Below are 13,945 nucleotides of genomic sequence, written 5' to 3' on the forward strand. Positions count from 1 at the left end.
GACAGCCTGTAAGTATAGTAACACAGGTGGATGCACAGATGTGGGTGCGTGAACTGCGCTGTAGTGGTGTTCGAGTTTAATTCCTATCTACGTTGGCGCATAAGTAGCTGCTGAAATGTACGCATATACAGCGGTAGAGAGAGAGTAGCAAGATGGGACTCTCGAAAACACAAAACAAAAGTTAAGAACGGTTGAGGGGGAGCCTCAGGCCGTTATCCAAGGTTTCGACAAGAGCACTTGTCTTTGTCTGGGAAATGGATTGACAGGGGTATACGTTAGGCCTTCGCTCCGAGGAGGAAGCACGGGTGAGGAGGAAGAGGAGGAGGAGGGTGTGATGGGGGAAGGGCGGTCACAGTGGGGACGTGAACTTGCAAAGACTGTTGTCCACGCATGGGGTATACGACACGTGGCATTATAAAGTGGATTAGTGCGGTCGACATGAAAAATAGTACTTAGAAAACATAGCGCAAAAAGGACACGGACGACACAGAAGTGGATAGGACAGGCGGCCTGTCCTGTCCACTTCTGTGTCGTCCGTGTCCTTTTTGCGCTATGTTTTCTAAGAACTGTTACCAACTAGCCCAAACCAAGCTACTGTTACAGAAAAATAGTAAACTGTTAAAAACAAATAGGCTAGCCCAGCAGAACAAAATCCGGGGGAAGTGGGGAGGGTGGACAGCACGTGGAGGTATAAAGTGAAGTTAAATAGTTGTTTGTTCGGACACGGGGGCTACGACAGGTGGCATGAGGGTAAGAGGAAGACGGGTTGACCGGGAAAACCTGCTATAATGAAATCGAGCAGCAGGGAGGAACTAAATATAGGGAAGTGAAAAAAAGTAAGATAAAGAACGATTCAAAAGAAGAGGAGTATAGGAATGGCATCGACAACTCTTCCTGTGGCCTGCGCTGCGCGATCGTCGAAGCGAGTCGTGCAATAATAAGTCCCCCAGCCACTTGCCTCCTTGGCGGCGGGTGAAAGAAAAGAGGAGAGTATCGTGGGACGCTGGCAACGGCCGCGCAGAGTTACCGAAGCTGCTGAAGCGGTGGCCTTGAAAAAAAAAGAAAAGAAGAAGCGCTGGCCTTGTAGTAGAGCATCCGCCTCGCATTCGGGAAGTGCTGGGCTCGATCCCCAGTGCCGCCGCGTACCAACTGGTTTTCTAACGAGTACAATATTTCCCCCGGCCTGGTTCTCGGCTCTTCTGGAGTGGGATGCTTGGGAAAAGGGTCTTGGGAAAAGGGTCATTGTTGCAAGTTCATCCCGGTGGCTTTTTGAATGCGACGTCCCGCACACATGATGGCAAAGTGGTACTTGTCATTAGCTTGTGCATGCTTAAGAAGCAAAACGTTTCCAGCCGGTGCAAAATACTTTAACCTTTACTCAATTTTGCATATTTATCTCGGCTTCCTTTCGAATGCGCCATACCACACACTTAAAATGCCGTCTGTGGCCAGTGAGTGAAAGGTCATACCCTGAATTCCCCAACAGCCGTCGTAAATTTTTTTTGTAACAGGCGAGAAGGAACTGCCACAACCTTCCTTCTTGCTTTATTTTCCCGCGGAATCTGAGAACGCTTCGTGCTCACTCTAGGGTCTTTTTTTTTTTGCGACAATGGCGCTGTCACCTTGTAAGTGGCGTACCGCAATATTGCGGATGAAATTCTTTGAGAATCCGCCCGTGAAACGAAGTGGATGCATTCCCCCTTATATTCCACGAGCTGTGCTGTTCTATTTTTATCCTACAACGACTTGTGGTGAAGGACCCGGAGTTATAGTGGCCGCAAATGGAAAATGGGATGTCCTGAAGTATTGCAAAACGTACATCAACATTGATTAATGACAGTGGGAAAAAAAATCAGTGTCCAGTATTTAAAGGTGAAAAACTAGAGTGGACTGCTCTGAATGTCGTCAGGTGGTGCTGTTTTTACTGCAAGGGAGATCATTTTTAGAGTGCGACATTGCTCACGCTTTCGTACACGAAAGTACCAAAATTGAATCTCTATACAAACCAACCATTTCAGCTTTGACCGGCCTCGTTAGCTACTGCTTGTATTATTTATAGAACAAGTAACTAAACAAAAATACGATATTAAGTCACAAGAATACGGCAATATTTAAACTCTATGAGCACTGACTCTTATCTACGTGCATTACTGCTTAGCTGCTGAAGGGAAGCTTAGGGCCCAGTGCTCCGTAATAACTCGCCCTTGGCGTCCTTCCCCTCAGTAAGTTAACATGCTTGTCATTGACATCTGCATACTTTTGTTCTGGCTCACGGCGGCAACAGCATGGTTTCTTTTTCCGTGGCATTCAGGCGCACACAACAATTTGGTCTGCGTTCTGATACACAAAGCTGCGTAAATATGTATGCAATATTTGAGCTTGCATTCAGTGAGTGAAGCGAAAACTATCCGCGTGCAGGTCAAAGAACGTGCTTATTATCAACTCATACATTGGATATGTTATTTTAGACGTGGCACTTTTTTCCCTCCTCGCATAGATCAAAACAACCGCAACCTTCCGTGACAATGATTGCGGGTGCTTTCAAAGCATATTGGTGGAAAATATCGCAACGCCCAATTGAACAAACGAGTGTAACGGTCTTTAGGAATACAATATACGAGTGCAATCTGTTCCCCTCGCTTCGATTCGTTAACAGAAAGAAATAAAATAAGAAAACGACGAGTATAAACAAATTACACGTACCGAAATACGATTAATAATAGACCACGTGAAGGATGGCCCGCCACGTGTTAAGTGGTAAATCAAATTTTGCTACTGTCAAGCGGCTCCAAAGGGTTAATTATCACGAATGGGACCGTCATAACCAAGAGAGTTTATATGCTGACATGTCAGCACACAAACGCATATGCGTTTGCCAAGAGCCCACACCTTTATAATCTTGAGTTCGGCGCTTCCGTAGCCAGCTCGTTATATCCATCTCATAGACATATTCTCAGCGAGGGTCCATTGCTTGCTGCTTAAATTTTTCTAACGGTCACTTCATCTCATAGTCGTCGTCATGGGTCCACTGCTGGTTTCTCCCTTCGACTGGCACTCTCTCGGCGTCAGGTTCGGTCATTCACTGACGGCCTCAGTATTCTTATTCCTCGTCTTTCCACGCTGTTACGCCTTGCTCGTCTTCCCTCTCTCCTGCTCACTCGGTCCCAAAAACCGTCTTCGCTTCGGTGACCTGTCAAACAAGAAAACGTTGCAACAGCAGGCTATTTCTAATCAGCAACATTCCGTAATGACAATGAGCAGTCACTAGAATGCGCAGCCCGTATACGCTTGAGTCCAGAAAGCTAATTATCCCTCGTCCCCCTAATTCGTGCTGCGCTTCGCCGAGGTGGCGCGTACTTCGTACCAAACATTTTGCCCCCTGTATACATTCTGTTCGTTTTTCCTTTTTTTTCTTTCTTCATACGATTTGACACGCTGTTTTCCGCAAGTGAGACTGCTCCCGTCGAGCGCTCCCAGCCGTATTTTATCTTGTACTTTACATCTTAAGGTGGGTCCCAGAGTCATCCAGCTGGCTGTTGTCGGTGAATCGGAAGCAAGAAGCCCTCGCCACTCTCCGGAGGATTGCGCACATCAATGGCAAAGCTGTGCCCGAAGAGCAGGTGGCCAAGCTGTTCACGGTAGGTGATTCGTGCTGCAACAATGCGTCTAGGAGTTCCTCACAGTGCCTAGCTTCTTTGCATTTCTCCAGGATGGGGATAAAATTGCACAAAAGTTACAAAGCTTCTTAAAGTAAAATTACGAAAAAAATATTTTGTACACAAAATTCGACAAGGTTGCATGATCAACCAGGCAGGATAGTCTTGGCATGTTGAGGACGGAGCAGCCAGCAGCTAACGCTGTTGGGAAGACTCGCAAGGAACAGTGCTCTGGAAGCTACGTTCTCGTGCACTACAGGCCCGACAGGCCATGATGATGAGTGATTTCTTTTTATACGGTGGGTGCCGCTTCAGGCGTAAGTTTAGATGAAGTATGGGGTTGACGAGCGACTTGTTTATCGAGGGGCTTGTGTAGCTCGCCCAAGAGAAGGTGAAGAAAAATACCAAGGTCCTGTTCGTGCTGGACAAACGTGGGCAAACTGTGGTGACCACGCTATTTCGCCACCTTACGCTTTGAGCAAGACCGGCCACTTAATATGGGCATAAAAACGGGCTCCCGGTGTGTTATCGGCGGCGCGTCACCAGCGTATGCTGAAAGCAGTTGATCGACCATGTGTCGACGTACACCAGTTCGTCGCTGTTCCCCGCCGAGGAATGATAAGGTCGCGTGGATGGAACTCACTACAGAATGAATTCAGAATTGCTTGCATGCGGGGCAGGATTTATGGAACCTGGAACGACGGACGACGCTGTCAAACATCCACATTATCGGACGCATGCGAGTTTGCGGTAACGCTTCGTCGATGCACAACTGGCCGGACCTGATGCCCCCTAGTAACTTCGTTGGTGAGGATGATGACGCCTACATTGCAGAGCCATGCACTGACGAAAATATTCGCACGCGAAGCAAGAACACACTCCTACTGCTAGGAATCTGATAGAGACAGTGACGAGGAGGCCGGCCTACCTCGAGTTGCCGTAAACGCTTCCACCGCGATTAGTTATTTCGCGGCGCTATTACATGTTCTTGTTGACGAGGGTATCGCTGAGGAGCATGTGTCTGCGCTGGAGAGCTTGGAAGTTCCGGCTATATGATGTAGTTCGATTTAAGTAGACGCACATACCGTGAAGTATTTAAACAAATACAATCCAGAGTACATTTACAACGAACTTCGGATACAACGAACGAAATACACACCACCGTCAGGTTCATTATAAGTAGGCTCGATTCTACTTGAGCCGCTGCGGTATACTGATGCTAGATGGAGGAGAAAAACTCGGTTGCCTGCCAATGAACACATTAGACAACTGGATGAAAACATGGTAAGATAACCGTGAAACGGAAAGTATCAGCCTTAGAAAATACGCACTGCCAAAAGGGATGGCTGGACAAGGTGATGTAGCGGAGCTACTAGCAATTTTCACGACCTATCGGGTGCGCATCAACTGATCCAATATGGCGGCATCAAGGAGGACTGCTTCGGGGACAACTGTGATGACCCCCATAATGCGCAGGTCCACACGGGACGGAGAGGCAAAGAGACACCGTATGGCTCAGTTTAAACAAACAGATATATTCAATAATCATACATGATTAAGATTCAGAGGCTGGGGCGTCCGAGCTTACGTGCCGACGACTTCATGGGGGCGATGGAGTGGCTCCGGAGTTGGGCTCGAGCGGTTGCTGGCAGAAGCTGCACGCCGTCGGGCTTCGGCGCTGAAGGCCCTCTTGGCGAACGATGTCGTCCTGAGCGAGCGTCTTCCGTACTGCTTCTCGATTTTTATATCCTCTTCTCCGCACTCCCTAGGGTGAGGACGCCCACGCCGGAGGGGAAGGAGGGGGGGCTGGGGCTTTCACTTGGGCGCACAAACATACCACCGCACTTATTGTCTCGCCCCCCTCACGTGTTGAGTCCGAGGGAAAGAATGTTGTCTTCGCGGTAGCGCATAGCGTCGGCTGTGGTACGGCGCGCTCTGGATCGCTGACAGTTCCCTTGTCCTGGAATGTGCCCGGGAGGGCCGCCCCTGAAACCGCCACGCCAATTGGGGAGGATAAAGCCTGTTTCCCCGCGGCGGCGGCGGCGGGTCCGGTTGGGTCCGGTTGGGCTTAAACCACTTCGTTCTGGTTGTCACTCTCAACGAGCATGGCTGGGTAATTGATGATGCCTGTCATCTGGGTCTCCGTCTACGCCGCGCCGTCGAACGTGGATCCTCGTAGCACACACAAGGAATGTACCTCGTAGCACACACAAGGAATGTACCTCGTAGCACACAAGGAATGTCACACAACTATGGAGTTGAAATCGTGTTTTTTTTTTAAATTTCACGACTAATTCACGCTTATTTGTCGATGGTGGAAGCGTCTTGTTCGCCACACTTCCTTTCTTTTTTTCAGGGACGTAAATGAATAAAGGATAGCAAGGAAGAAATCACTATCTAAAGAGTTTGAAAACGCCCGGTGCGAGAGCGGACGCGCGCTTTTGAAAGGACTTACAATCAAGGACATCGACAATAAAGATTTGTACAACGGGCACATGAAGGAACTAGAAGCGCTTTCTTGTTTTTGCATTTAGCACGACTGTTAAGCAATAAGCAAGAACCAGTGATTCTCAATTTCTCATGTTTCGCAAAAACAAGCAGTAAAATTTCTCCAGCGCCTGTCGCGTGCGTTGTAACCTATAAAGCTGCGACATTTCGAGTTTTTTTATGTCCTCATTAATTTTCATAACAATCTTCTACTTTTTACATCATTACTGGTTTTTAATCATGAGTCCAGATGAAAAGTGAGAACAATGAGTTGGCCTTTTTCCGGGATTTGTCTTCTCGGATCAATTAACCGCGCCTTGAACGCTCCGTTTTTACATAAGCGTGGATGGAAGACATGTAATGTATGTATGACTAAAATAATATAAATATTTTTGTGTGATTATATTTTATTCTTCCATTCGCTTGTCTGTCTGACAATTTCCAGCGATCACGAGGGCATAGCGCAGAAAGAAGTAGCATGAAGCGCAGGTCGAATGAAATCATTATATAACCCCCCCCCCCTCTCTCTCTATGAATAGCAAAGCATCACATCACCACACACGCATGCAATATTAAGTCCTACAATTAGAGAGGCAGCCAGTACAACTTCTTCGCCCTTAAAAGGTACCATTTAGTCACGAGCGTTCAGCAACATTTCTTAATAAAAAGCGAAATCACCTTTTCAGAAAAAGATGCTCGGTGCTTGAACAGAACCGCGATCTCATGCTACTAGCAAGCGTAGCGCAACAGCGTTGAAACTTAGTTTTTATGTTCTCTCATTCACGCAGTGACACTAAGCGACTACTCTATCACGTTAGCGTGCAACCGTCTATGCAATAGCGCCCGTAGGTATATTTTTACTCCAAAACCTCTGACAACAGCGCCTCATGTGGCGAAGCAGTGACGCAATAAAGTAAATGGAGCGCTAGAGCGCGCGCATTCATTCATTCATTCATTCATTCATTCATTCATTCATTCATTCATTCATTCATTCATTCATTCATTCATTCATTGACAAAGAGGCTTGGGGCCTAAGTAGTTCGCGGATACGCTGCAGACTGGCGCCGTTCTTATAAAAACCGCCAATAGAACGGCTAATACTAAAACAAAAAGGATTAACGTTTTCAACAGTTGCAAAGTTGCAAGAGGAAACGTTTAATTTTCGGTGGTAATACTGCGTGCTTGAGAACGAAGCGTTTGCGGTGAAAATTTGACGCCACGGATGGCATTTATTGTTGCTGTGTGCAAAACAGAGAAACGATATAACTTGTTCTTATGCAGTGAAAATCGCTCCAGCCCTAAGTGTTCGAAGGCGCCGCAGAGATCTGAGGAGCACTATGGGTTAGGAACAGCCAGGAGATGCTCAGCTTTCAAAAAGTAGAAGCGTGTAGCAGGTAATTAGAGATTGGTGGAGAAGGGCAAGATAGGGGAAGAAGAAAATTGGCACTAAATCCGAAGAGATTCAGAATGCCAGTATTTAATAGACGGGTGGTAGTTACCAGCACCGCTTAAACTTGGGTGCTCTTGGTGTCGTTCTTGCGGTTCCGAAATATCGGTTTTCGGTGGAGTGGGGGGGGGGGGGGGGTACGTTTGGGCGCTACACGTTGCAGAAGGGAGATAAAGACGTATACTGACTTCTTGGCACATATATACAGCTTGAGTTGATTTATTTACAACCTGTTTACAGTTTTTACACATCGATCAGGGTGGTAGCTAGCATCAAGAACGATCGGGAGCGTCAGGCCAGAGCTCGCCCCTACGTAACCCTGTCTTGCCTGACCGACTTAACTCGCGCTACGCGTAGCGGCTCATCGTTCTTCGGAACGTGGCCAGTGCAAAGATTGGCCCTGTCCACACTCTCTACCCCGACTCTCCACAGATACCCCCTGGCCAAGTCTCCCCTTTTTGGCGCCAAAACGCATACATAGATTACTTCGCCCCGCGTTCTGGGGACCATTTAGCGACTAATCAGAAGTGAGCTTCTCAGAGGCAATCGGATAATTTTCTTCGGAGTTGAAAGGACACGCCGGTGCCGACGAGCCTGTTTACTCGCGAGCACCAAGTGCATTTCAAGATGTCGATCACGTTATTCCGCTTTTCCACAAACTCCCAAAACAACACTGACGCGACAACAAAATACGCACAAGCACAACTTCCACCAGCCGTGAGTCAGAACACAGATACAGGGTGGCATCAGAGCTACGCTGGCCATAAACAGAGCAAACACAGCTCATTAACTGCCTTCCAGCAGCACGACCGTTCGCATGTGCACACAGCGGGTGGCCCGCCAGCTGCTTTCCACGCGAGCTTCACTATCCAAACGTCCTGGAGGCTTTCGAAATTGTTCGACATCATGGCTCGAAAAAGCCATAAAACTGACTCCAGACACTGCGGCGGGGGTGTGCGACGCGCACGCACTGTTCGAAAGAGCGGGGCCCATTCCGGCGCCCCTCGCTGCAGTTGCTGCTTTTACTTTACTGACTCGGCAGCCCTCTGCAAGCAGCATTTGCTCTTTTTTAGAACGGCTGGGCAAGAGTCGCCGGGGTGGGGGCCGTGCGACGAGCCGCTTACAAAAAACAAGTCAAAGGCGTCCGGGTATGAGCTGTGGATGGCCCACTGCTCGGCGGCCCGCGAATTTAATTCCACCCCTATTCTTATTGGCGTTACTACCTATTTATCTACCAATCTTGCTGTGCAAAGGCTGGGCGAAGCGTTGTGCAGCACACGTATAACATCTTCTCATCCTGGCTTCGTCACCACCTGCAGGAAATAGCCAACAAGGCGCGGGCCCAGATGGGTACCAACAGGCCTCCCACTTTCTGGCAAAGCACAGTGCTGCTGCTGAAGTCTCCGAACATCCGCAAGATGGCGCTGCTCATATACATGGGCTGGTACGTTGCATATGTATTCGCACAGTAGCCAAGCGGCGACAGCCTCGAAATACACTCATCTGTAGCAACTAAGAGCGCCCCGAAAATATTGCTGAAAGCGGTGCGTAGTTTTCTATTAATAGGCCTTGACTTCAGAAACTGGGTAACCCATACCTGGCCTCGCCTCCTTTTTAATGTAATTTGTAATGCAAGAAAAGGTGAGGAAATATGCTGTCACAAGAAAGTAATAACAAAGGGTGAATGCCATTGATCCTTGTAAAACAGACTTAAGAAACATATGCACTTTGCGAAAGGAATGTGAGTCACTATCATCAGTTAATCAGAAGCTAGAGCAAGAGATATTACTGGTGCGTGCACTATGAAGCACGAGATCGTTCAGCCACAAAACTGTTCTCGTCAATACCTACATGCCGCTACAAGCAGGTCTCTACAGGAGGCCACTGAACGAAAGTCCAGTGAATTAGCGATTGTTAATCAATGGCGTCGAAAAAGCATTCTGATATCGAAGAGCGTACCGACACCACTCGCTTCTTAACTTCATAACTGATTATTTTTCTCAACAAAATAATACAGCCCAGCAGTTCAAATCTTAAAGATTGAATATGTCGCATTAATAGGTGTGTTTTGGTTTATAGGGTTTAATGTCCCAAACCGACTCACGCTATGAGGGACGCCGTAGTGGAGAGCTCCGGGTAATTCTGATCACATGGTGTTCTTTAGCATGCACAGACATTGCATGCGCCTCTAACATTTTGCCTCCATCTAAATGCGACTCTGCGGCTGTTATGTTGGTCAGCAGCCGACCAGCTCACCCAATGAGCTAGCGCGGCGGTTTCGTTGTAATAGTAAAACTACTAAACAAAATTCAGATCATAAGTTTCGAAATGATCAAGCTTGCCTCAAGGCAGCTTTGGGTTACCTAGAAGCAAATGACGAGGAATCAAAACTCCGAAATTACATAGTTCGACATTAGACCCCTCACACGATTCAAAATGTTTGTGAATTTTCCTAGATTGTCGAAGAAGTGAAAACCAGGGCTGGAAACTTCACTGGCCATCCCAAATTTTGTTTGCCACACGCAGGTTTACAATCAGCCTGTGTTACAACGGCACCTCCGTGCAGCTCGGACAACTGGGCCTGGACATCTACACCAGCTACTCTGTAACCATTGCGTTTGAGCTTCCAGTCAACATCTTCTGCATCTTGACGCTGGACACATTGGGGCGTCGTTGGCCGAACGCCGTGTTCATGCTAGTGGGCGGAATCTTCAGCATAGCCATGTGGTTCCTGCGGGACAGTGAGTGAGAACTCCTTCAGTACTAGTGCCTCTTTAACTCTCTCTCTCTCTCTCTCTCTCTCTCTCTATATATATATATATATATATATATATATATATATATATATATATATATCCAGCTATATACTTACCTTGCATTGCGCACAAAGGGGGCTGACTCGCAAATCAGATGCATGGCGTTATATAGACCGCGTACTGAAGCGAAACACAGCGTACAGGACTATACAGACGAAGGACTGCAAGAAAATTCACATGATTGTCAGCCACGCGTGTGTATCTGTAAGGCAGAGGGGATATCGTCAGGCTGCAAAACTTCCACCCGAGCTTTACAAACACTTGCTTGGTGATCATGTTTTATTTTCTTTTTGAAGACTTCATTTTTTTTAAATTTTCTTCTGCCATTTTTGCTATCAGCGTAGTGCGCTTTCGTGTTGCCTTCTCTTCTCCTCTTGTGCTTTTATCAGGTTTTTTCTCGCATGCTCTTCTTTTTCCACTGGAATGGAATAAATAGTCACTTGGTAGATTGCGGTTAACCGTTGGTGTTGACTTCAATTCTCTCCTTGTCAACCTAATCCTAATCAGCGCAAGTCTTGCAAATGAAAGGTGTGTGCACCATTGTACGTTCATTGTGTGGATGTGTCGATTCTCTTTTAAATAATGAATCTTGTTGCCACAGGAGCACACTGGAGCCTTCGCTTCTATTTACCTCGCTGTTCGATGCGCTAGTGCGAAAGGTCAAACGCAACAGAGCTCATGCATTCTTGTTATGTGCATGGAATTGACGCAGCCTTAAAGAATTACTTTGTATAGCTTTTGTCGCATCGTGCATACCTAAATATAAATGGAAAGTTCACAGTGATCTAACTAACATTAACACAATGCAAGACATTGTCTTTAGACCCATGAACACGCTAACCGGTTAGTTCTAATGTATTTGTGAAACCGTTGCTTTTTAAGGTCGTCAGACAGAATACGCAGCATCAAAACAGAAGATTAAATCCTCTGTAGCGGGAAGTCACGCATATGTGTGGGTTGGTTTTTTATTGGCGAAACTGTCCACAGAGCAGGGGTCAAATATATACAAATTTAGAAGAAATTTACCCTTCGTTATGATAAAAAAAATGTAAGAAAGTTTATTTCTTTTGGTCAAACACAAGTAAAACATCAGACTACTCGCAGCGTACAAGGGGCCTTGAACTCTATCCGAGAGGGTCTTCAAATGAGCGCCTGTTTGAAGGAGAAATTAGAGATCCGGTTTTTGGGTGTGCTTATGAGCTAGCGAGACAGTTTTATTTTCTAAGCCGTCTGAAACGTGTGGGATGGGCCGGAACACATATATATTTCTGACTGTAAGGTTCGAATACTTTTCTTTTGTTCCTTGGCGGTTCCGCATAGGACCGGATAGGGTTAGAAAGGGCCACGTGGAGCTAATAACGTGGGTTGAGGAGGCAGCCGTGTGCTAGGCCGGTCAAAAATTCACATGCCGCACTTACTGCGACCCTCGCGAAGCTTAAACATTTTGGAGGGTAAAGGCGAGCCTCCTCTGCATTCCTGGTAACCCCGGTAATTTCACAAACACCGTAAGTGCCCGGATATTCTGCTATAAAGCAGATTTTGTAGCCTGAGAACTTTTAACAAACGCTGTACATACATTGGTTCCCACGCGACAGCGTCCTGATATTTTATTTTGGTCTTGTTATTCTTGCGCTTGCAATTCCTCCAGGCTCAGACACGTGGACCCTTGTGATGGCTACCGTACTGATATTCTCGTTCGCCGCCAGCTACAACACCACGGCGCAGGTGGCATCCGAACTGTTCCCCACCGTGATCCGGGGACGCGCGGTGCTGCTTCAGAGGATGCTCGGAGATGTGGGTAGCGTGCTGGGAACCCAGATCGCCTCACTGGTACGCGTTTTTTTTCGCACTTGTATTCTCATGGCTGCTAAGGCAGGCCTCGGTGGAGCTCAGTTAATTACACGCTGACAAGCGTTTAAACAGTATACAGGCAGCCATTCAGGAAAACTACCCCACTGGCAGTGTTCTGTATCTCTCTACGGGCCGAATACGAAAGTCAGATTCACAGCTGGCGCTACATTGTCGACAACCGTTTTTGTTTATTTTTTTGTTGGATTGGTTAAAACCGCGCTGTTCTTAGCGAACATATTTTCGATCTCACTGATTACGCGACTGCTAACTACCTGCCGAGAGCGTTGAGCCCCGCGATTCGGGTATGTATTTGTGACCGGTTACAAATTTTGCCTTCCGATCCAGCTACCTGTTCTATCGCATAGGTTCGAAGCGATCTGCAGTCAAAACTTGCAAATCAGTCCTGAGGACTGTCCGACGGCGTGGCTGTGGAGGTGACTGCTTGCTGTGGGGGTCAGAGTATCGACCCAGCTGCGTCTCGCACTCACTACTGTCGCTATGTCGACAGAGCAGAGGGCTTCAGTGAAGGCTGCCAATTCCATCGCCACACTGTAAAGGCCCCGCGTGTACAAATAATAATAATAATAATAATAATAATAATAATAATAATAATAATAATAATAATAATAATAATAATAATAATAATAATAATAATAATAATAATAATAATAATAATTGGTTTTGGGGGAAAGGAAATGGCGCAGTATCTGTCTCATATATCGTTGGACACCGGAACCGCGCCGTAAGGGAAGGGATAAGAGAGGGAGTGAAAGAAGAAAGGAAGAATTAGGTTCCGTAGTGGAGGGCTCCGGAATAAATTCGACCACCTGGGGATCTTTAACGTGCACTGACATCGCACAGCACACGGGCGCCTTAGTGTTTTTCCTCCATAAAAACGCAGCCGCCGCGGTCGGGTTCGAACCCGGGAACTCCGGATCAGTAGTCGAGCGCCCTAACCACTGAGCCACCGCGGCGGGGCGCGTGTACAAATGACGGAATCAATTTTTCCCATCTAGCGAACCAGTATACGCCACAGTCGGGACTGTCACTGGGGTACCTGCAGGGTTCGCAGTCTGCCGCGCATTGCTTGCGCAATTGTGCAAGATTAGCTTTCAGTCGAATTCTTTCGTTCGGGCTTTCGCAAGCTCTCGTAAGCGCCCATCCAACTGAGAGAACGTGCCGTTTCGTCACAAAAGTGCAATGCCAACACACAGAAATGGGTGCGGCTGTGTTTCACAATGCACATTGGTGTACCCACAACTCGTTAGTTGCTTAATGGACTAATCAGATTAAACTGCAGAACTAATGAAGAACGCCATTCCTTAAAGACACGTGCAAATGTACTTATCTTCGCCATCTGATGCGCTTCAAGAAACGTCAGTATGGGCAGCCGGAGGCCGACCGCGCATTGACCGCGCTTAATAGGGACGCTTCCTTCATGAAGTTCGTCTTTTATGTAATGAGGAAGAGCTTTTAAGAGTCTGTAGAGCTAAAAAGAAAACTTTAAAGCCTGTTTCCTGCAGAATGGATACTTTATGTCATGCAGCTGAGAACGTAAAAAAAAGCGTTCAAATGGATAAATTAATTCCAGTTTACCTCAAAAGTTTGCAAAGACAGCCGAATCTATGCAGATACAGTTTAAGTCCATGTCATATTTCCACTCAGCGGCGGGACTTCCTCAGCGAATC

General features: G+C 47.0%; 1 protein-coding gene across 1 annotated transcript in view; it reads left to right on the top strand.

Moving 5' to 3' along the window:
- Nucleotides 1–13,945, top strand: part of LOC144123464 (solute carrier family 22 member 7-like) — a 37,659-nt gene that overhangs the window by 19,910 nt on the left and 3,804 nt on the right. Inside the window, exons 5-8 of the mRNA XM_077656284.1 lie at nucleotides 3,509–3,638; nucleotides 8,910–9,034; nucleotides 10,117–10,331; nucleotides 12,055–12,236. Of these exons, the coding sequence (XP_077512410.1) occupies nucleotides 3,509–3,638; nucleotides 8,910–9,034; nucleotides 10,117–10,331; nucleotides 12,055–12,236 (652 nt within the window). The remainder of the gene's footprint in view (nucleotides 1–3,508; nucleotides 3,639–8,909; nucleotides 9,035–10,116; nucleotides 10,332–12,054; nucleotides 12,237–13,945) is intronic.

This window comes from Amblyomma americanum, chromosome 3, assembly GCF_052857255.1.
Source record: "Amblyomma americanum isolate KBUSLIRL-KWMA chromosome 3, ASM5285725v1, whole genome shotgun sequence".
In the NCBI taxonomy this organism is placed as follows: Eukaryota; Metazoa; Arthropoda; class Arachnida; order Ixodida; family Ixodidae; genus Amblyomma; species Amblyomma americanum.